Source organism: Mobula birostris, chromosome 18 (assembly GCF_030028105.1).
Source record: "Mobula birostris isolate sMobBir1 chromosome 18, sMobBir1.hap1, whole genome shotgun sequence".
NCBI lineage: Eukaryota > Metazoa > Chordata > Chondrichthyes > Myliobatiformes > Myliobatidae > Mobula > Mobula birostris.
The window spans coordinates 3,399,050-3,422,105 of record NC_092387.1 but is presented as its reverse complement, the minus strand read 5'-3'; the positions used below and the strand labels follow the sequence as shown (position 1 = coordinate 3,422,105).

Genomic DNA, 23,056 nt, shown 5'->3' with positions numbered 1-23,056 from the left:
CAAAAATTCCTAGGTAAGTGTAGCAGCAATGGCCTTTATGAATAAAAGCAGGGAAAAGGCAAACCTGTTATTAGACCTGAATAGATCTCACGTACAAGCGAAGTATGGGGTAACACCTCTGGTGAAGGGGCTTGTCAAATCCATTCTGGGACTGTTCACTCACTTTGGGCCCCATTGGACACTCAGCTCTCCAGGTAGCTGTTAGCATAAAACAGCAGCTACACCGTTTCTACAGTCAGGCTAAAACAGGTCAGGGTAACTGGAGGGCCTCATACCCCTGTGAGATAGGGATATGCCTGTCCTAGTATGTGAAATCAGCTCCAGCAGACTAGGCAGATGAGTTCAACAGTGAGATCCACTGCCAAGAAGGCAGTACTGCAACACTTTGTGGACGGTAAAGGGCATGACAGAAGTTGTCAAGGCATTCCACTGCAAGAAAGGAAGACCCCCGTTATGACGACTACTCACACTACTGGACCCGGACATCTGGGGTTGAGAGAGTGGAACTACGCCATACAATAGTTTTCCATTTTAAAAACTCTACCATCGTCAGATATGACAGACACAATAAGATGGACTCCTGATCTCAATCTACTTGGTCACGGTCTTTACTTTATTGGAATTGACCCTTCCAGCCCTTCAAGCTGCACCACCAGCAATCCACTGGTTGAACTCTAGCCTAATCATGGGACAATTTACAATGACCAATTAACCTCCCAACCGGTGCAACTTTGGATTGTAGGAGGAAACCCACACATTCCTCAGGGAGGACATACAAATTTAGATGGATTGAACGCCAAACTCTGAACTGTTATAGCGTCATGCTAACCGCTACACTTAGTATCTGCCTGTACTGTACTTTCTCTGAAACTGTAACACTATTCTGCATCGTTATTGTGTTTCCCTTGTACCAGCTCAATGTACTGATTTGATAAATACTCTGTACGAATGGCATGCAAAACAAAGTTTTTCACTGCACGTCAGTACAGTAACAATAAACTGATAACCAACCTATTAAAATCACATTCCAGCACTTCATTAGAAGACAGATACAATCCCAGTAGCACAAAGAACAGAGGATTTTTAGTTCTAGACAGCTTAAGCAGGGGCAATACCCTTTGTGAACCCTGCCAGAACTTTGTAATTTTCAGTGAAATATCCTATTTCTTGGTGTCAAACTCTGTCCCAATCTCTCAACAATCTATAGAAGGCTAATCACAATTTACAATTCCAAAAGCTACCCCACTTCATTGATAAATGAAATTGTATTTTTATATTTTGCGATTCAGCATGGTAACAGATCATTTCAGCCCAATAAGCCCACACCACCCAATCACACACGTGACAATTAACCTTCCAACTGTACCTCTTTGGAATATGGGAGGAAACAGGAGCACTCGGAGGAAACCCATGCAGTCACAGGGAGAATATACAAACCCCTCACAGATGGCAGCAGAATTGAACCCAGGCTGCTGATGCTATAGTAATGTTAAGCTAACTACAGTGGTATTGTGCTGCCCTTTTTGTTAGTAAGGATGTAGAGATGTTTAAGATAGACTTAGGGAGACAATTCCAACAAAGATAAATACTGCATAGCCCCAAGGAGTTTGAAGCATTAAAGGACAGGATATATTCAGTGCCAAGTTAGCTCATACTGTTATCTTACCTCCTCTAGTCTCTTATCTCGTTCTTTTTTTTCCCGTCCCTCCATCATGTGTAAACCCGAAAGAACAACAAGCTCAGGTTTAAATTCCTCCAGACTTGATACAAGGGTCTCCAACATTTTCATTTCTCCATTCGATATATCGTGGGAGAAGATGAAGCGATTGGCATGAGGTGCCTCAATCTCCCCCCAGTTTTGTCCTGCACAAAAGAGCCTACATTTAGCTTCATTCTTCTCAACAACAGACATTGGCAATATCTAATAATCCATGTGTCAGTGCATTTTGTCATAAACTTTTCCCAAGCAGCTATCACCGACTGCAAAGCTGTGGACAAGAGGTGAGAAAAGGGGAAAACACATAACTTGTTAAAATATCAAAACATTCCCTGACATTTTAAACTCTGACCAGAGTTTTTGTTTATGTAACCTGAAGTGACATTGCTAGTAAAGTGCCATCGAAGGGCTCTACGTCATGTCCGTTTGCATGCCCAGCATGCTCAAATAGTCAAAGAGGGTTACCGCAGGACAGCACTCCTTCTACATCAGCCTGGACAAGTGATTAGGGGTTAAACAAACTCTGGAAGCTAAAAGAGGAATCCTAGAAAGGTATTATCAACAGAGTAAGACAAGCAACTTAGAGCCAACTTGGCAATTGCAGACCTCACACACAGAACAATGGAACTTTTTACTTCTGTTCAATCGCCCTCTACCTGAAGAATCTACTGATAAGGAGCAACTCAGCTTTGAACATGAACTGACCACTATTCACATCAATTTTTCTTGTCCTGTTCTTTTTCAGTCTTCGTGAGACTTCAATCCTTCAATAAAACATAATATATTTGGCCTTAAGTTTTCTGAATTTTCTAGCTGGACATCATCACACTGATGCTTTTTGTGACATTGTTACACATTCAATGTTTGCTGTTCTTCCTAGATTACAGTAGTAACCACATTTAAAAATATTTCATTGGTTCTATGCTTTAGGACATTCTAAAAGAGTGGAAAGTATAAGTAAGCAATGTAAAGGCTGATTTATACTTGTGTGTCAAATGTACGCCGTACATACAGCATAGCCGCGTATCCTACGCTGTACTCTACGCCGAACCCTACGCCGTAGCCTAACGTGCACCTCTCCCAAAATGTAACTACACGTCACGGCGATGCAGACAAACAACTGTGATTGGTCCGCTTGGTAGCATCGCATTTCCTCCTACGCTGCAATAGCTTCCCATTGGGCGACTGAAGGGCAGGGGAGGAACTCTGGCTGCAATGCTTTCCATAAAGCTTTACAGACCTCCGAAATTTTGGAGGACCCTGTGATTGATGCCAGTTTGTAGCTAGCTGCTACAGCCTGTTGACTTCCACCTGAAGCTAAAACTCGAATGGTGATTGCCAGTCTCTGAGTATACTGTGCATACACTGGTGTGAAATAAATGGTTGGAGACGATGAACCAAATTGTCAAATCTACCTGCCGACATCCAAAAATATTTGAAATGTATTTCCTCATCCATGTCTCTCAGTGGCCGGACAAGCACAGAAAAGTCACCCTCCTCCAGTTTCAGTCGCCATTGTTCGAAGTTTGAGTTTTTTCGTGTTGAGTTTCAACACAAGGAAACTCAACACAGTGGCATAGAAACCCCATCACCATCTAGCGTTTTGGCGGTGAATTGCAGAGCGACACAGACACACCAACGCACAAGTATAAATGCTCACAACGGCGTAGCCCACTTGCGTAGGCTACGGTGTAAGCTAGTACGCACAAGTATAAATCAGCCTTAATTGTGAAAGGCATCACTCCCCATCGCAGTCCTTCTTTGCAGACTCTGGATTTGCTAATAAGGTGTTAAGTATGCAAAGAGTCTGTGCCCCAGTTCATCCCCAGCAGCTGCATAATAAAGGACTCTCTGATCAACACGCTGTTCCCAGGAACATTAAGTGCTACTGGAAGGTCATCAGCTCGGTGAAGGACACCCTTTGGTCTGCCAGAATCCCGTTGGTTTTCGATGGACAGTCAGCGATTCAGCTCGGGACCGTTCATCTGGACTAAGGAGAAATGGCCAAAATTAAATGCAGGGAAGGGGTAGAGCAAAAGCTGGCAAACAAAAGAGGTTTCAATTTGGGAGGAGTGGTTGATAGGCAAATGAAGATTGGCCTATAACTGACCCCCTCCCCTACCTGGATCCATCCATCACCTATTACCACTTGCTCCAGCCCTTCCCGCCACCTTTCTATACTGACACCCTCCATCTTATCTTTCAAATCTCAACCTGAGATGTCAACTGCCCATTTCCCTCCACAGATACTGCCCAATGTGTAAAATATGGTGACATTAAAAAGTAGTAACAATTAAAAAGATTGCTCAACTCTGCACTCACCAGTCTGATATTCCAGAATGAGATGAAACTCATCCATTTCCTGCAAAGATTCTGGGGGAACAATAATCCGATCATCCAAGAGTTCCTGAAGCTTGGGACCCACAGGCCCACACAGAAGCACCTGCAGCCAAAAATAATATAGAATAATCCTTCCCAAAATTGAAACAAGCAGGCGAAGAATGGCTGTGAAAACAGCAGCCCTGCTTACGGCAGCAGTGTTGGTTAAATCCACAAACAGTTGCATCATTTACAGACAACACTTGGCCATCACACCATCACACCATGGCAGCTGATCTCATCCAGGTCACAGTACATCCAGCCATAAATCAAGAAAAACAAATTCAAAACACAACTACCCTCCGGAAAGAGCACCCACTCAACCTGACCTGAGGGAGGGGTGACACTAAATGCATCTGACTCCAGTTTATCCCATACACCCAATGGCCACTTTATTAGGTACTTTGCTCATTAACGCAAATAATCTAATCAGCCAGTCATGTGATATAATGCATTTTACGCATGCTCAATGCGAAAAAAGCATGCATACATGGTTAAGAGATTCAGTTGTTGTTCAGACCAAACGTCAGAATGGAGGAGAAAAAAAATGTGATCCAAGTGACTTCGATCATTACATGAATGATTGTTGGTGCCAGACGAGCTGAATTGAGTATCTCAGAAACTGTTGATCTCTTAGGATTTTTACGCACAACAGTCTCTATAGTTTACAGACAATGGCGTGAGAAACAAAAAAAAATCAATAAACAGCAGTTCTGTGGGCAAAAATGCCAGATTGGTTCAAGCTGAAAGGAAGGCAATAGTAACTCAAATACTTTTTTTTTAAAACTCAAAAATAATACTCAAAAACTCAAATAACTTTCCCTTTCAATGTTCTTTTGAAGACCTGGAGTTACACTCTGATTTCGATTCTTTGCAGGAATGGGTCCCGCTCTCAGGGCCTCAAGACTGGCCACTTTTTGATATGCCAAGGATGCGGCCGAGAAGACTAGCGCGTCTTCAGGGTACCAGATCTTCTTCGCTCTGGACGCAGGCTGCTCCAAGGCTGGTGCTGCCGACGATGACTGATGTGGTGCAGGAGAACAAGGAAGATCGGAAGCAGCGGGCTGTTGGCTGTGTGCCCAGAGGGACAGAGCTCGGAAAATGCTATGCATCAGACTTTTAACACCATAAATCAGTGAGTTGTTTTGTTACGTCTCCCCTCTTGCTGTGAAACAGGGACACCTTTCTCCCGGGAGGGAGAGGGAGCTAACGGTCTTTAATAATGGACGCTACCTTTCTGAGGCACCGCTCCCTGAAGATGTTCTGGGTACTTTGTAGGCTCATACTCAAGATGGAGCTGACGAGATTTACAACCCCCTGCAGTTTATTTTAGTTCTGTGCAGTAGCTCTTCAAGTTCCTAATAAAGTAGAGCCACTGTCTTGCCTTCTTCATAACTATATCGATATGTTGGGACCAGGTTAGGTCCTCCAAGATCTTGACACCCAGGAACTTGAAACTGCTCACTCTCTCCACTTCTGATCCCTATATGAGGATTGGTATGAGTTTCTTCATCTTACCCTTCCTGAAGTCCACAATCAGCTCTTTCGTCTTACTGATGTTGAGTGCCAGGTTGTTGCTGCAGCACCACTCCACCAGTTGACATTACTAGTTGGCTCAACACTACCTGTACCTCAGCCTATCTTTGTATCATCGCAAACTTGGCCACAAAGCCATCAATTCCTTCATCCGAACCACTGACATATAATGTGAAAAGCAGTCCCAACACTGACCTCTGAAAAACACCACTAGTCGTCGACAGCCAATCAGAAAAGGCCCCCTTTATACCTACTCCTTTCCTCCTGCCAGTCAAACAATGCTCTATCCATGCTGGTATCTTCCCGGTAATACATAGGCTCTTAACTTACTAACCAGCCTCATGTGCGGCAACTTGTCAAAGGCCTTTAGAAATTCCAAATACACAACATTCACTGACTCTCCTTTGTCTATTCAGCCTGTTACTTCCTCAAAGAATTTCAACAGATTTGTTTGACAAGATTGCCCCTTAAGGAAACCATGCTGACTTTAGTCCATTTTATCATGTGTTTCTAAATACCCCAAAACCCAATCCTTCAGACTCCAACATCTTCCAAATCACTCCTTTCTTCTGACTCCTTCCATTCTTAAAGAGTAGAGTGTCATTTGCAATTCTCCAGTCCTCTGGAACCATTCCAGAATCTATTGATCCTTGAATTATCACTACTAATGCCTCCACAATCTCTTCAGCTACCTCTTTCAGAATCCTGAGGTGTAGCCTATCTGGACCAGATGACTATCTACCTTCAGACCTTATGGCTTCCTAAGCACCTTCTCCTTAGTAACAGCAACTATACTAACTTCTGCCCCCTAACTTGTTCAAATTTCTGGCATACTGCTGGTGTCTTCCACAGTGAAAACTGGCGCAAAATACATAAGTATTTCTTTGTCCCCCTATTACTACCTCTCCAGTGGTCCGATATCCACTCTCACCTCTTTTACTCTTTATATATCTGTAAAAAAAAACTTTTCTCTCCTTATGGCTCTTTCAGTTGCCATCTGCTGGTTTTTAAAAACTTCCCACAAATTTTCTTTTTATGCTGACTTTGACTTCCCTTGTCAGCATGGTTGCCTCATCCTCCCTTTAAAATACTTCTTTCTAAAATTTTATTTTATTTATTGAGATACAGCACAGAATAGGACCCTCAAGCCTCACCACCCAGCAATTCCCCGATTTAATCCTAGCCTGATCACTGGACAATTTACAATGACCAATTAACCCACCAACTGGTACATTTTTGGACTGTGGGAGGAAACCCACATGATTACAGGGAGAACGTACAAACTCCTTACAATTAGCACCTGTTCTTTGAAGCGTTGTGCTATTGTGCTGCCTCTTTGGGATGTATCTATCCTGTGCCTCCCAAATTATCTCCAAAAACTCTGCCATCATCCCTGCGATTGTTCCCTTTCAATCTACTTTGGCCAGCTTCTCTCCAATGCCTCTGAAATTCCCTTTACACCACTGTAAGACTGATAGATCTGACTTTATCTTCTCCCTCTCAGACTGTTGGGCGAATTCCATATTATGATCACTGCCTCCTAAGGGCTGCTTTACGTTAAACTCCCTAATCAAATCTAGTTCAATCCAGAATTGCCTCTCCCCTAGTAGTTCAACCATGAGCTGCTCTAAAAAGCCATTCTACAAATTCACTCTTGGGATCCAGCACCAACCCAATTTTTTTCAATCTACCTACATATTGAAATCCCCCACTCTCTCGCAATATTGCCCTGTTTACACATCTCTCCTATTTCCTGTTGCAATTTATCCCACATCCTAGCTACTATTCAGAGGTCTGCATATAACTCCCCTCAGAATCTTTTTACCCTTGCAGTTTCTTAGCTTTATTCACAAGGATGCTATATCATCTGATCCTATGTCACCTTATTCCTCTCCCTACCTGCCTGCCTTTTAACACAAGGTGTATCATTGAATGTTAAGCTCCCAATTATGATCTTCTTTCAGCCACAACTCAGTGATGCCCAAAACATCATACCTGCCAATCTCTAAATGTGTGACAAGATCATCTACCTTATTCCATATATTGCTTGCATTCAAACATTACACCCCCAGTCCTGTATTCGCCACTCTTTACGATTTTTCCCATTACACTTCAACTCATCCTGAAATTTTGTCCTATCATCTGCCTGTCCTTCCTCAGTCTCACTACACACTGCATCAATTTGTATACCAACTGCCCTATCACCTAGTTTCCCATTCCCCCTGCCAAATTAGTTTAAATCTCCTCAGCTCTAGAAAACCTGCCCACAAGGATACTGGTCCCCCTCAGGTTCAGGTACAATCCATCCTTTTTGTACAGGTCATACCTTCCCCAGAGGTGATCCCAATGTTCCAGAAATCTGAAACCCTGTCCCCTGCATCAATTCCTCAGCCATGTATTCATCTGCCAAATCATCTTACCTTCACTGGCGCGGGACAGACAGCAATCCAGAGATTACCACTCTGAAGGACCTGCTTTTCAGCTTTCTACACAACTCCCTATAATCTCTCTTCAGGACCTCCTCCCTTTTCCTACCCACATCATTGGTACCAATATACATCATGACTTCTGTCTGCTCACTCTCCCCCTTTAGACACTGTGGATCCTATCTGAGATATCCCTGACCTGGCACCTGGGACACAACATACCATCTGAGTTTCTCCTTCGTCCATAGAATCTGCTGTCTGCTCCTCCAGCTATGGATTCCCCTGTGACTACTGCACCCCTCTCCTCCCCACTTCCCATCTAAACCACAGAGCTAGACTCAGCACCAGAGATCAGGTCACTGCAGCTTCTTCCTGGTAGATCATCCTCCCACCACCACCCACAACAATACCCAAAATGGTATACTTATTATTGCGGTGTCGGCCACAGAGCTTCTCTGCATTGGCTGCCTATTCCCTTTACCTGTCCTGGCAGTCACTCAGGTACCTGCCTTCTGCAAGTTAGGGGTGACTACCTCCCTGTAGCTCCTATCTATCACCTCCTCATTCTCTTGTATGAGTCAAAGGTTATGGAACTGCAGATACAATTCCTCAACACTGTCACTAAGATGCAGCTCAACGCACTTTGCGTACATGTAGTAATCAGGGAGATTGGAGGTCTCCAACAGTTCCCCCATCTCACACAAAGAACATACCACTACGTCTGGAACCGTTCTCAGCTATGATAGACAAAGAAGAAAAAACTTTCTCGAAAAACTTTCTTAGATCCTTGGCCAGTGCTTGCCCAAGCCTGTTCTCACCAAACCCTGTTGAGTCAAAGCCTCCTGCTCCAAAAATGACTGCTTTGCTTACATCACCCATTTTATTGGCTCAAATAAAACTCACTCCCATTGAGACTTGACATTTTCAAATGGTTCCTGCCTTGCAACAATGTCTCTCACTCACTCCTTCAAAAAACCTAAAAAAGTGACCACTGAGTGTAGAAGCAGGTAGAATAGATGTCTTTTTCAGGCTGGAAGGACATAACCAGTGGCATGCTCCATGGATCACTTTTTGGACCTCAATAATTTCCAATATAGTTAATGACTGGAGGGTGGGGGCAGAATGCAAGGTACCCATCTTTTTGCAGTGATACTGAAAGAGAAAGGAGGCATGTTGTGATGACAATATTTGGGACACGAAAGCAGTATATAGACAGGGTGAATAACTAGATGAAGACTTGGCAGTAGAGTTTAATGTGGGAACACATTAGCTCATGCTCTTCAGTACGAGGAATCAAAAGTTTAAAGAGCATAAAACAAAGATTAGCAGGAAAGTGCAGCAAGTAGCTAAAAAGTTAAATGGTATTTTGGCTTTTTCTGCAAGAGGTTTGGACCTTAGAAGCAGATAAGTATTGTTACAATTGCAGAGCATTAGGATTGGAATTAGTTCACTACTGTCACATGTTACCAAGGTCATTTGTCTTATACTGTTCACAGACAGTGCACAGAGGTGAAATAATAATAATATAGAATGTAACAGTAACAGCTACAGATAAAATGTAGTGCAGGTAAACAGTAAGGAGCAAGGTCATAACTAGGTAGATTGTGGATTGTGAGGTCTCATTGTACACGAGGTCTGTTCAAGAGTCAGATAACAATGGGATAAAAGCTGTCAATGAGCCTAGTGTGACAAGCTTTCAGGCTTTTGTTATCTTCGATCCAGTGGGAGTGGAGAGAACATTCTTGTCTTGGGTGGGTGGGGTCTTTGATTATGCTGGCTTCTTCACTGAGGCAGTGAGAAGTACAGACAGAGACAATGGAGGGAGGCTAGTTGCTGATATGATTTCTTGCAGCCCAGCCACAACTGGATTACTGCTTTGATTTCCTTATTTAAGGAAGTCTATAATTGTGTTGGAGCAATAGCATGTGAATTACATAGGACCATAAGCTTAATGAGTCATATCACCAAGATACTTCTAAGAATTTTGATATTAAGAGCTAAAAGTAAGATACAAGCTGAAATAGGTAAAGAACAATGTGGTTTTGTGAAAGACAAAAGTACAAGACACGCAATATTGATGTTAAGGATACTATCAGAAGAAGCTATTCAAGTGCAAAAAGATTTGTTTGTTTTATCGACTACACAAAAGCATTCGATAAAGTGAAGCACAGTAAGTTATTTGAAATATTACAGAAAACTCTAGATCTAGATTCGAAAGACCTCCGCCTAATCAGAAATCTGTACTGGGAACAAACTGCCACTGTAAGAATAGATGGAGAAGTGAGTCAGTTTACGAAAATCAAGAGAGGCGTTAGACAAGGGTGTGTTTTCTCCTCTGATTTATTTAGTGTGTACAGTGAAACATTACAAAAAATAAGAAACATCTTGGGAATCAAAGTTGGCAGTGAAAACATCAATGATTTCAGATATGCAGATGACACTGTGTTAATTGCAAGTACAGAGGAAGAACTACAAAACTTAATTGATTGCTTTCTTCCCTTCAATCTTTCTCATAATTACCGTGCATTCTAACTCCTTAAAACTTAGTTGTTGAAGAAAGTGCAAAAATGGGTTTATTTATCAATTGCAAAAAGACAATGTATGGTGATATCCAAAAAGAAGGAGAATCCTATCTGCAGACTGAGAATAAATGGGGAAGACATAAAACAAGTACAGAACTTTTGCTACTTAGGAAGCTGGGTGACATCAGATGGCAGGTGCAACTTGGACATCAAAAGAATAGGGATGGCAAAAGACACCTTTACGAGAATGAAGAGTATACTGACCAACAACCCACCTCAAGAGTACTGAAATGTTATGTTTATCCAGTTATGATATATGGCTCAGAATGTTGGACAATATCCAGTAACATGAAGAAACGAATTGAAGCAGCAGAGATGTGGTTTTTGAGGAGGATGCAAAGAATATCATGGACGAAACAAATATCTAACGAGGATGTCATGAACAGAGCAAACACAAAAAGAGAAATAATGTGTGAGATTATGAAAAGGCAACATAACTTCATTGAACATGTGATTAGGAAAGAGGAGTTAGAATGCACAGTAATTATGAGAAAGATTGAAGGGAAGAAAGCAAGAGGAAGACAAAGACAAATGATGATGGAGGCAGCAGCCAGAGACTAGAAATGAATACCAATGAATTGATCCACTTGACCCGAAACAGGAGTGTGTGGGCCATGGCAGTCAAAGCTCAAACTGGGCACGGCACCTGATGATGGTAATTGTGTTGGAGGCAGTCCAAAATAGGAACACTCAGCTAATTCTTGCAATGAAAGACTTGTCTTATGAGTGGCTAAAGTAGCTGCCACACTATAGGAAAGATGTGGAGACTTTGAAGAGGGTCCTGGATATTGTTCAGATTGGAATGTACTACCTATAAGGATGGACAAAAATGGATTGTTTTCTCTCAAGCACTGGAGGGCAAGAAGGTGGTCTGACAGAACTAACTAAAATTATGCGATGCTTAAAGAGCATAAATAGTCAGAGCCTTTTTCCCTCCAAGGTGGAAATGTTAAAACGCCAAAGGACATGGATTTAAAGAGAAAAGTCTGAAGGACTTTTAAGGAATTAAGGAATTGCTTTCTAAGCAGGTGTACCATCACCATCAGATTCAGGTCATGACACTCAGGGACTTGGGCTCTACTATTTTTTGTAACAATGTTATTCCACTATAACTACAGTACTGAGCAAAAGTCTTCGGCACATGTACAGTGACTGTAAGTCAGGGGTCCCCAACCTTTTTTGCACCGCGGACCAGTTTAATATTGACAATATTCTTGTGGACCAGCCAACCGGGGGGGGGGGGGGGGGGGTTCAAGTCGGGTTAAACTCATCTCAGCATGTCTTTTACAGTTAGGGTTGCCAACTTTCTCACTCCCAAATAAGGGACAGAAGTAGCAGTCAAATCCCGGGACACTTTACCTGACGAAAGACTACCATGAAGCCTTGCGCGGGCATGTGTGCGCATGCGTGACGCACATACGCATACGTGCCGATTTTTCCCCCACAAGTCGGTTTCGCCTTCATCTTCCTGACTATACTGTACATACATTATTTCTACTTTATATAGGCTGTGTATTCATCATATCATTCCTGCTTTTACCATATGTTAGTGTTACTTATTTTCGGTTTTATGTGTCTTTTGGTATGATTTGTTAGGTTATTTTTTGGGTCTGGGAACGCTCAAAAATTTTTCCCATATAAATTAATGGTAATTGCTTCTTCACTTTACGCCATTTCGGCACGAAAGGTTTCATAGGAACGCTCTACCTTAGCGGGGGGAAATACAGGACAAGGGCGGTCCCGTATGGGACAAACCAATTCAGCCCAATATACCGGATGTCCCGGCAAATACGGGACAGTTGGCAACCCTCTGTTCATCTTCAACAGTGCGTGACAGGGAATGAGGAAAGGTGCAGCTGACTTGTATCATTTCCTCACGGCCCGGTAGCACATGCTTTGCAGCCCGGTGGTTGGGGACCGCTGCTGTAAATAGTATTCACCCCACCTTGGAAGTTTTCATGTTTTATTGTTTTACAACATTGAATCACAGTGGATTTAATTTGGCTTTTTTGACACCAATCAACAGAAAAGACTCTTATTTCAAAGTGAAATCAAGTTTCTACAAATTGGTCTAATTTAATTACAAATATAAAACACAATAATTGATTGCATGTATTCACCTCCTTTAATATGACACACCAAATCATCACTGGTGCAGCCAATTGGTTTTAGAAGTCATATAGAAACATAGAAAACCTACAGCACAATACAGGCCCTTCAGTCCACAAAGTTGTGCCGAACATGTCCCTACCTTAGAAATTACTAGGCTTACCTATAGCCCTCTGTTTTTCTAAAATTAGTTAAATCTATAATTAGTTAAATGGAGATCACCTGTGTGCAGTCAAGGTATTTCAATTGATTGTCTGTTGAACAGTGGCAGGCTTGAAAGCCAGGAAGCTACTACTGTTCATAAACACAAAAGAATCTGTAGATGCTGTAAATCTAGAGTAACACACACAAAATGCTGGAGGAACTCAGCAGCTCAGGCAGCATCTATGGAGATAGATAAACAGTTGACATTTTTGGCCGAGGCCCTTCAGCAAGACTGGAAAGGGGCAGATGTCAGAAAAAGAAGGTGGAGGAAGGGGAAGGAGGGCAAGCTGGAAGATGATTCATGAAGCCAGGTGGGTGGAGGGGGGAGGGAATGAAGTAAGCTGGGTGATGACTGATGGAAAAGGTAAAGGGCTGGAGAAGAACAAATCTGATAGGAAAGAAGAGTGGACAATAGGAGAAAGGGAAGGAGGAGGGGCACCGGGGAGCTAAGGTGAAGAGATAAGAGGAAGGGGAAAAGAAATTACCTAAGAAATCAATGTCCATGCCATCATACTGAAGGCTACCTAGATGGAATGTAAGGCGTTGCTCCTCCAACGTGAGGATAGACTCATTGTGGCAGATGAAGAGTTGTCATCAAAAAAAGCCTCACCCTGAGATCAGCAAGTTTGCTACAACTATAGGGACAACCAGCACTGAATAGACCCAAATCCAGACAGAAACAGAACCACGAGACTTAACAATATGTATGAGAGAATGGAGCCAATGATGTTCAAGGTAAATCTCTAATCGCTGACAAAGCCAGAACCATGATCAATGATTATGGTTTTTTCTTGTTCAGCAGTGCTAGAATCTGTTCTTCTTTGTTTTTAATAAGGTATTCATTGAATTAATGAATTTTTAGCAAGAACTTGTATTTTTAACTTGTAATGCTACTGTGATACTGTAATTTCCCTTGGGATCAATAAAGTATTTTTCACAATGTGCTGTTAGACTCCACCTGCTGGTGTCAAAGCGATATAACAATCACAAAAGTTTATCATCTTCCATTTTCATTGGCTAAGTGTTAAACATGCTCTACCTGCATGCCTTCTAATTGGCCCTTGCTTACCTCAGGAATTTGCCTTAACTCAGTATAAAAGTGTCTGTCTCTGCAAAAAGCGCCATCTCAGTTCTTGTAAACACAAGAAAATCTGCAGATGCTGGAGATTCAAGCCACACACACACACACACAAAATGCTGGTGAACGCAACAGACCAGACAGCATCTATAGGAAGAAGTACAGCTGACGTTTCGGACCAAGACCCTTCATCAGAACTAACTGGAAGAAGATATAGTAAGAGATTTAAAAGTGGGAGGGGGAGATCCAAAATGATACAAGACAGGAGGGGGAAGGATGAAGCGAAGAGCTGGAAAGTTGATTGGCAAAAGGGATACAGAGCTGGAGAAAGGGGAGGATCATGGGACGGGAGGCCTAGGGAGAAAGAAAGGGGGAGGGGAGCCCAGAGGAAGATGGAGAGCAGGCAAGGAATTATAGTGAGAGGGACAGAGAGAGAGAAAAAAGGGGGGAATAATAAATAAGGGATGGGGTACGAGGGGGAGGTGGGGCATTAACGGAAGTTAGAGAAATCAATGTTCATGCCATCAGGTTGGAGGCTACCCCGGAATACAAGGTGTTGTTCCTCCAACCTGAATGTGGCTTCATCTTGATAGTAGAGGAGGCCATGGATTGACATATCAGAATGGGAATGGGACGTGGAATTAAAATGCGTGGCGTCTGGGAGATCCTGCTTTCTCTGGCGGACAGAGCATAGGTGTTAGTTCTTGACTTTGTCTTAGTTTTTTGTTCAATAGTTTCACATGCTCTGTGACTGTATCTTTGATTTGAACTTTCAATAAACGATCGTGAAGCAACAAGTTTTCAACTCATTCTTGGACCCCAGAAAGAACCTGCAGATTGAATATCACCAGATTCAACAGCAGAAATGATGTACATTCATTCTCCCACGAATATGTAAGTTACGACCATGGTTTTACAGTACTAAGAATACAGAAATAATGGACTAACCGAAAGGTTCCCATTCGACCCTAGCTTCTGACCAATGAGAGCAGCATTTCCACCCACAAAGTGCTGTAAAGACGAGAGAAAAAGTAAGTTAGGAATGCCTTCATCTCATCAGCACCGTCAATTTAAACTGTCAAAGAGCATCAGTCTCAATAATGCAAGCGGGTAATCAGAAAACTTAAGTCACTTTAATGGAGTCTGATCCACAAATTTATTCTCTCAAATTGTCCCCACCTACACTGACTTAACTGCTGGACATTCACTGCAAAGATTATGAAATAACTGCATTCGGTTATAACAGAAATATTAAACCACAATTTCAGTGCTCCGTACAATTCTCTATTATTCTATTGAGCCCTGGGGAGAGTTGGCACCTTTGGGCCTATAACCTCGGGGAAGAGTTGACATCTTCAAAGGTGGAAAAAGTTGCAAACAAAATACGATATTAAAAAGTTGAAATGTGTCTGGATTTTGGTGGATCATAGGTACAATTGCTGGTTAACACGACATTGTTTACAGGATCCTGAAGCACTTACAAAAGTCTTCTTTGTAAGGACTAGCTCTCAGCTACTAAAGGTATTTTACTACATGGCTTTTGGCAGCTTGCCTAATCAGCCTTTTACAAACTCTAGCCAGCTATTGATCTACAAAGTACAATATAGCTCATTTTAAGTCTCATACCATTCTCCTGGAAACCAGTCAACTGTGTTTTCCTCTACACCACAAAAATGTGTAGACCGAAAGACCGCCAGAATAGCAGCACCATTTATGTAACATCATTGCATGGACCACAGCTTCACTCACTGGACCCAGGACTGCAGAAGATAATTTGCTCAGATGTATTTGTTTCTGTATTATTTACTCAGAGATACAACATGGAACTGGCCCTTTTGGCCCAACAAGCTGTGCTCTCCAGCCACTCACCTATTTAACAGAACAATTAATCATGACCAATTAACCTACTAACTTTGGACCATGGGAGGAAACTGGAGCATCCAGAAGAAATCCACATGGTTATGGGGAGAACATACACCCTGCCGGAATTGAACTCTGGAATGCCCCGCACAGTAATAGGATTTTTCACCAACTACACTACAAGCAAGCCAGCACAAATCCATATACTTTTTCTACTTCTAAATTACACAAATTTGTGCATGAATTACACCTTGCACAGTGCATTTCACAACCTTCAGACAAAATGTTATTCACACAATTACAAAAAAGATTATGATACAAAAGGCTATTCAGCTGCACATTCAAACCCTACCCAATTGCAACTTGCAGCAGTGTGCCTGCATCAGGGCTTTTCAAGCACTCATCCAAGTACTGCACCTGCCTTCACTATTCCCTCAGGCAGAACACGCCACACCCCATACCCCATCACTCCTTTCTAATCCTTCTGCCAATCACTCTGGACCCTAGTTTTTGCCCACTTCTAGAGAAATAACTCCTTCCTATTTACACTAACAAGACATCAATTTTAAACACCTAAATTCTTTCTTCAGCCTTTACTACTCTGAAGAAAACAATCATAACTCATCAAATCTTTCCTGAAAGCAACAATTTTCCAGTCCTGGCAACATCTACTCCTCACATCTTTCTTGAAATGTGATGTCCGGAATAGCTCAGTCGTAATATAACTGGTTTTGCTTTTATATTTTAAGCTTCAGCTAATAAAGCAAGTATCCTTAAGGTTTTCAACCACCTTATTGATCTGTCTTGCTATCTAATTGTGAGTGGTTGAATCTCCTGTTGCTGTACCCATCATTACCCTCTCATTTACTGTTGAGCATCTTACATCATTTCACTTTCCCAAATGCATTACCTCACACTAAACTGGTTTAAATTACATTTGCCACTAAAACATAAAACATTATGGCATAATATGGGCCCCTTAACCTACAATGTTATGCTGACCTTTTAACCTACTCCAAGATCAATCTAACCCTCCCCTCCCACAGAGCCCTCCATTTTTCTATCATCCAGGTGCCTATCTATGAGTTTCTTAAATGCTCCTAATGTATCTGCCTCCATCACCACCTGTCAGTACGCTCCACACACCCACTACTCTATAGTGGAAAAAAAAACACTACCTCTGACCCCTCACTTTCCTTCAATTGCTTAAAATTATGCCCCCTCATATTGCCATTTCTGCCTTGGTAAAAGTCTCTAGCTGCTCATTCCATCCATGCCGCTTATTATCTTGTACAACTCTATCAAGTCATCTCTCACCCTCCTTCACGCCAAAGAGAAAAGCCCCAACTCCCTCAACCTATCCAAATTAACTTCACCATCCACATCTTTCTATCTAAAGCTTTCCTCAGCACTGAATAGCCAAATAGAGTTACAAGAAATTCCTGCCTTTCTTTCCACCAGTTTGGTGGAAATTCACTTGCACAGGACAACCTTAACCTTCAAATTAATCATCCTACATTCACCTACTTGCCTCCTCAAAGCAGCATATTCATTTCAGAGGCAAAGGCTGAGAGTTAAACCCCAGGAAACAGCATCCGGGTGCCTCAGGAGTTCCAGAGGGATTTGTCTCCAAATGAAACCTTCAACCTTTGTCTGTTAGACACACCAACACATCCTCATGCCATGGAAAGTGTGGAAAGAAAGTAAATTTCTCTTTAAACTTAACATCACCCCTCACACTGGTTCCTGATCAAAATGCATCCTTTCCCTAAATTCAATAAAAGTTTGCACCTTCAAAATGTTCCTTTCTTTCTCTAAACTACAAACGTGGTGCATTTAAAGATTCCAATTCATCTCATTTTGTCCTGCTACTTCTATAGTTTTGGGCTTTGCATTGCCTCTGTGCTTTAACATTGTACCTTCACCCATAGGTTGCTCAGTAAACAAAAGCTGCACCTTAGCTCCTGGGTACTTGGATGCAGCCAGAGCAATGTTCTGAAAGCGTTCCTTCTCAGCGAAGAATCGTTCGGCTGCCACTCCTTTCTCCATGAAATAAGAGAAAGTTTCCCTTAGATCTTCTGTCGACTGCAGTATGTCATGATCCACTCGATTACCAGGGTTCAAGCCCAGAGCTGTTAAAAGGCCAACGCCGCACACCACCACATCCACACAGGCATTCACCCTGTCCGAGAGGAAGAAGCAGTCAGCACCACCACCGCTCACAGCACACCAATACTCCACCACAAGTGGCTGAAGACATGCTTATAGCTCTTAATGTCAAATGTTGGTCACACCCATGTGTTTTCAGTTAAAATTCAGTAAACGACAGAAACATACACCACAGGACCAAGTCCTTATGGTCCACCTCGCCCATGCCGAATGTGATGCTCATCCTATCTGACTACACTAAGACAGCTTCCCTTCATACCTTTCCTATTTCTCTCCAAATTATGTAATAGTACACTTGATTTGTTCTGATATTAATGCAGTACAAATTAATATTTTGTGATATCTCACAGTCTTTAAATCTCCTCAGCACATTTTGAATGAACCAAATAAAAGTATATCAACCGTTAAAAGTTATCTGGGTTGACTTGGTGGGGAATCTCATAACTCTCTTTGGATCCTCTGCAACCCGCAGAATGAACCACTGCTCTAGAACTTGAAAACAATTGGCCAGTGTCAACAGGAACATTGCCAACAATGGCAACAGTGAACAAAAAATGTCAAAAGTCTTCACCCCATTGACAAGAACCAAAGCTCAGTGATAGTGCAAGGGTAACATTCCATCCACACCGAGTCCTTATGCTGCAGCCATCATCCCCTGCTTCTCCTCTCCAATCCTCCACTTGTCCCTCAGAGACTGAAAAGGCCACTCAACCCCTTGTGCCTGCTTCTTCATTCAATAAGATTATGACTAAACTTTCACCTCAGCAATACTTCCCAGCACTGACCCCACATCTGCTGGTTCCCTTCATGTGCAAAAATCTATTAATCTCCATCTTGAATACAAATTCACCAACACACCTTACATGTTGCATTCTGTAATTGTGATGTGGTCCCGCCTATACTGATTGGTTAACCACTTTGCGGAACAGTTCCATTCAATCCTCAAGAGTGATCCCTGGCTTTCTGCTGTGTGTCATTTTAATTCTCTGTCACGCCCTCCATCTACTTTCTTTTGGCCTTGTAATTCTTCCAATGAATCCCAACATCAGTATGAAAAACAGAACACACTCATTTTCTGTCAAGGCATGTTGTAGCCTTCAGGACTCAATGTTGAAATCCATAAAGTGAGGAAACCAGCTTTCCTGTTTGACCAAACTGGCCGCTTTTGATGCAAAAACTCATACTGGGTACAGCAGGCATCTTTTATTCCACATTTTCTAATTTTTTTTAAACTAGCTACCAACTCTGAAAGTATTCTTGCCTGAGCAACCTTAGTTTTACATTATCAAGCACATTGTTCTCTCTGCAAATTACAACACACATGTTTGTTCATCTTTCTAATAGTAATTAAGAGATACCACCCAAAATGGTCAACTCCCTTCCTCGTGCCATAAATACTGACTGAACTGTGGTTCACTACTTGTTTCGCATTTCTGTCTTGAATATACTCAGTGACAACCTCAAAGCCTCCTTGAGTGATGAATCTGAAAGGATCATTCTTTGGGTGAAGAAATGACTCATCTGTGCCCCAAATAGTCAACCACTGACACAAGAAAGTCTACAGATTTTGAAAATCCAAAGCAACACACACAAAATGCTGGAAGAATTCAGGTCAAGCAACATCTATGGAAAGGAGCTAACAGCTAACATTTCGGGCAGAGACCCTTCATCAGGACTGAGAAGAAAGGCAGAAGAAGCCAGAATAAAAAGGTGGAGGGTGGGGAAGGAGGCCAACTGGAAGATGAGAGCTGAAGCCAGGTCAAGGGCTGGAGAAGAAAAAATCTGGTGGGAGAGGAGAGTGGAAAGTGGAAGAAAGGTGATGATAAAAGGGCCCCAGGGCGAGTAAGAGGCAGGTGAGAAGTGAAAGGTCAGAGTGGGGGACACATACACAAAATGCTGGAGGAACTCAGCAGGCCAGGCAGCACCTGTGGGAAACATTTTGTGCTGAAGGGTCCTGCCAAAAGGTTTCAGCCCAAAACGTTGACCGTACTTTTTTTCAATAGATGTTGCCTGGCCTGAGTTCTTCCAGCATTTTGTGTGTTGATCAGACTTCCAGCATCTGCAGATTTTATCTTGTTTGAGGTCAGAGTGAGGAATTGGGGGGGGGGGGGGAGGAAAGGAATTTGCTTACCACAAGGAAAAATCGATATTCATGTATTCATGCCATTAGGTTGGAGGATACCCAGACAGAATATAGGGTATACCCAGAAGAAACCAACCAAAATGAGACCTTAAATTGACACGTTAGAACCCCTTATTTTGGGAATGGGGCCACTGGTTTGAGACACCCTGTCAAGACTCAGGTCAACCCTTCATTCACCTATCATAAGAATGTTGTGCTCGTCAATAGATTACCTGATGTGGATCTAGGGTCATTCTGCCTAATTACACCTCACAAGACAAACCAACTATCCTTGAAACCTACCTCCACCTCTCTGTTTCCTACACCAACCCTACACCTTACATCCCTCCAAGCCTTCTCTCCTCATCCCCTTCCATACCACCCATCTCACCTGTGGACCCCCAGCTACCCTTCCTCCTGCCTCACACGTCCCTCCATCACGCCCCTCACTCACCCCACGGCCACCTTGGTCCAGCCCACAGTCGGTGGCACGATCATCGCGTTCCAGGCCTCGGCCAGAAGCTCCTCTGCCGTCTGTTCCCCTGACATACCACGCACATTCTCGGACAGAAATCGTGTCACGGTCTCCGGGACCTCCAGCTGAAGGAATGAGCAGAGGTAGTGCACAGACACAGCCAAAACCACGACCCCGCCAGCAGCCCGCCACATCCTGCACACCGGCTACGGTCGACCGGAAACAACGCGCGTCACGCCCTGTTCCCGCGCATGCGCGCGGCCAGCTGGCCGGTTGCGACCTGTTTCCATGACAATTGGGCCTAGAGGCTGTGGAAGCCTCGTCAAAAGGAAGACTCCGAAAATGCTGGAGAAAAGAGTAAACAGTCAGCCTCGTTCAAAGCTGAAGGCCAACGGTGGAGACTTAAATCTGAATGAAAGAGTGAAGGAAGTGGCCGGAGCCTTTGAACGGTGTTGCAGCCCGACGATGGACAAGCCACACACTTCCTTTCGGTGAACCGCACTAAACCGAGGCTTCATCACCAGGCACCCAGACCTAGCCTGACTGGCGGTGAGAGGGGCCCTCCTGTACGCTCAGAACATCGTCTCCACACCCCGCTGCCCACGGGAGGACTGCATCAGTGACCACCTCTTTGCACACTGTGGGTTTGCGGAGAAGGGGTGGAGGAGGGTGAAAGGCTTCGTCCCCGGCAGCTGCGTGACAGAGGACTCTCTGCTCTACGGGCTGTTCCCAGGGACGCGCACGGAGACCAGCATCAGCTGCTGGCAGTTCATCAACTCGGTAAAAGACGCCAGCACATCGAGATGTCCGTGGTGGCAGAATGCTGCCGACTGACACATTCTCGGCTGCGGGAGTAGGTGCTGAGGGACGCATCAAACTTGGTGCAGGCCACCGCAAGGGCCCGATGGGGAAGGACCACGGTGGGGGTGACGGGGAGTATACCCTTCAACAATGTCCGTAGAATATAAACCATCAGAGTGCCACGTGAGTGGCTGAAATTGTTCAACTGTAAAGTATGTAAAGAATTCAGAGTTATTGAATGGTTTATTGTAAATAATTCATTGTGAATAAAGTATATTTTATTAATAAAAAAAATAAGGCTTGTCCTGCAGACGTTTCTGCTGCCTTGTCCTGCGACCTAACAAAAGCTTCAGCAAATCTGCCAGAACAACGATGGCTCTAATTCAGGCCTTTTATAATAACAATTATTATAGTGTGTGGGTTTAAACCACGCAAATGGTTACTGGTGGTCATAGAAAACATACAGCACAATACAGGCCCTTCGGCCCACAAAGCTGTACCGAACATGTCCCTACCTTACCCATAGCCCTCTATTTTCCTAAGCTCCATGTAGCCATCCAGGAGTCTCTTAAAAGACCCTATCATTTCTGCCTCCACCACCACTGGCAGCCCATTCCACACACTCACCATTCTGTGTGTAAAAAACTTACCCCTGACATCTCTGTACCTATTTCCGAGCACCTTAAAACTATGCCCTCTCGTGCTAGCCATTTCAGCCCTGGAGAAAAGCCTCTGACAATCCACACGATCAATACCTCTTATCATCTTGTACACCTCTGTCAGGACACCTCTCATCCTCTGTTGCTCCAAGGAGAAAAGGCTGAGTTCACTCAACCTATTCTCATACGGCATGCTTCCCAACCTAGGCAACAACCTTGTAAATCTCCTCTGCACCCTTTTGATGGTTTCCATGTCCTTCCTGTAGCAAGGCGACCAGAACTGAGCACAGTACTTCAAGAGGGGTCTGACCAGGATCCTATATAGCTGCAACATTACCTCTCGGCTCTTAAACTCAATCCCACAATTGATGAAGGCCAATGCACCGTATGCCTTCTTAACCACAGAGTCAATCTGTGTAGCAGCTTTGAGTGTCCTATGGACTCGGACCCCAAGATCCCTCTGATCCTCCACACTGCCAAGAGTCTTACCATTACTGCCTGTGCCACACGACAGTGAGAGTAGGAATGTGATGAGGTGGAGGATAAATGCGTGGCTGAGGGATTGGAGCAGGAGGCAGGGATTCAAGTTTTTGGATCATTGGGACCTCTTTTGGCACAGGTGTGACCTGTACAAAAAGGACGGGTTACACTTGAATCCTAGGGGGACCAATATCCTGGCAGGGAGATTAGCGAGGGCTACTGAGGTGACTTTAAACTAGAATGGTTGGGGGGTGGGAATCAAATTAAAGAAGCTAGGTGACAGGAGGTTAGTTCACAACAGAGGTATGGGAACCAGTGCAGAGAGACAGAGGGGTGTAAAGTGAGGGTAGAAGCAAAAAGAAGTAAGGAGAAAAGTAAAAGTGGCAGGCCGACAAATCCAGGGCAAGCATCAAAAAGGGCCACTTTTCAACATAATTGTACTAGGGCTAAGAGAGTTGT

General features: G+C 43.4%; 1 protein-coding gene across 4 annotated transcripts in view; it reads right to left on the bottom strand.

Moving 5' to 3' along the window:
- Positions 1-20,908, bottom strand: part of adpgk (ADP-dependent glucokinase) — a 37,033-nt gene extending 16,125 nt beyond the window's left edge. Inside the window, exons 1-5 of one of the 4 annotated variants that reach the window (XM_072282099.1) lie at positions 20,637-20,907; positions 17,848-18,073; positions 14,980-15,042; positions 4,040-4,160; positions 1,667-1,863 (exon numbers count right to left, since the gene is read on the bottom strand). In XM_072282099.1, coding sequence (XP_072138200.1) covers positions 1,667-1,863; positions 4,040-4,160; positions 14,980-15,042; positions 17,848-18,073; positions 20,637-20,851 — 822 coding nt within the window. In that variant the 5' untranslated portion in view covers positions 20,852-20,907. Of the gene's footprint in view, positions 1-1,666; positions 1,864-4,039; positions 4,161-14,979; positions 15,043-17,847; positions 18,074-20,636 lie in introns of all 4 variants that reach the window. The other 3 variants (XM_072282100.1, XM_072282101.1, XM_072282102.1) reach the window with 3 other exon arrangements.
- Positions 20,909-23,056: the final 2,148 nt, after the last annotated feature.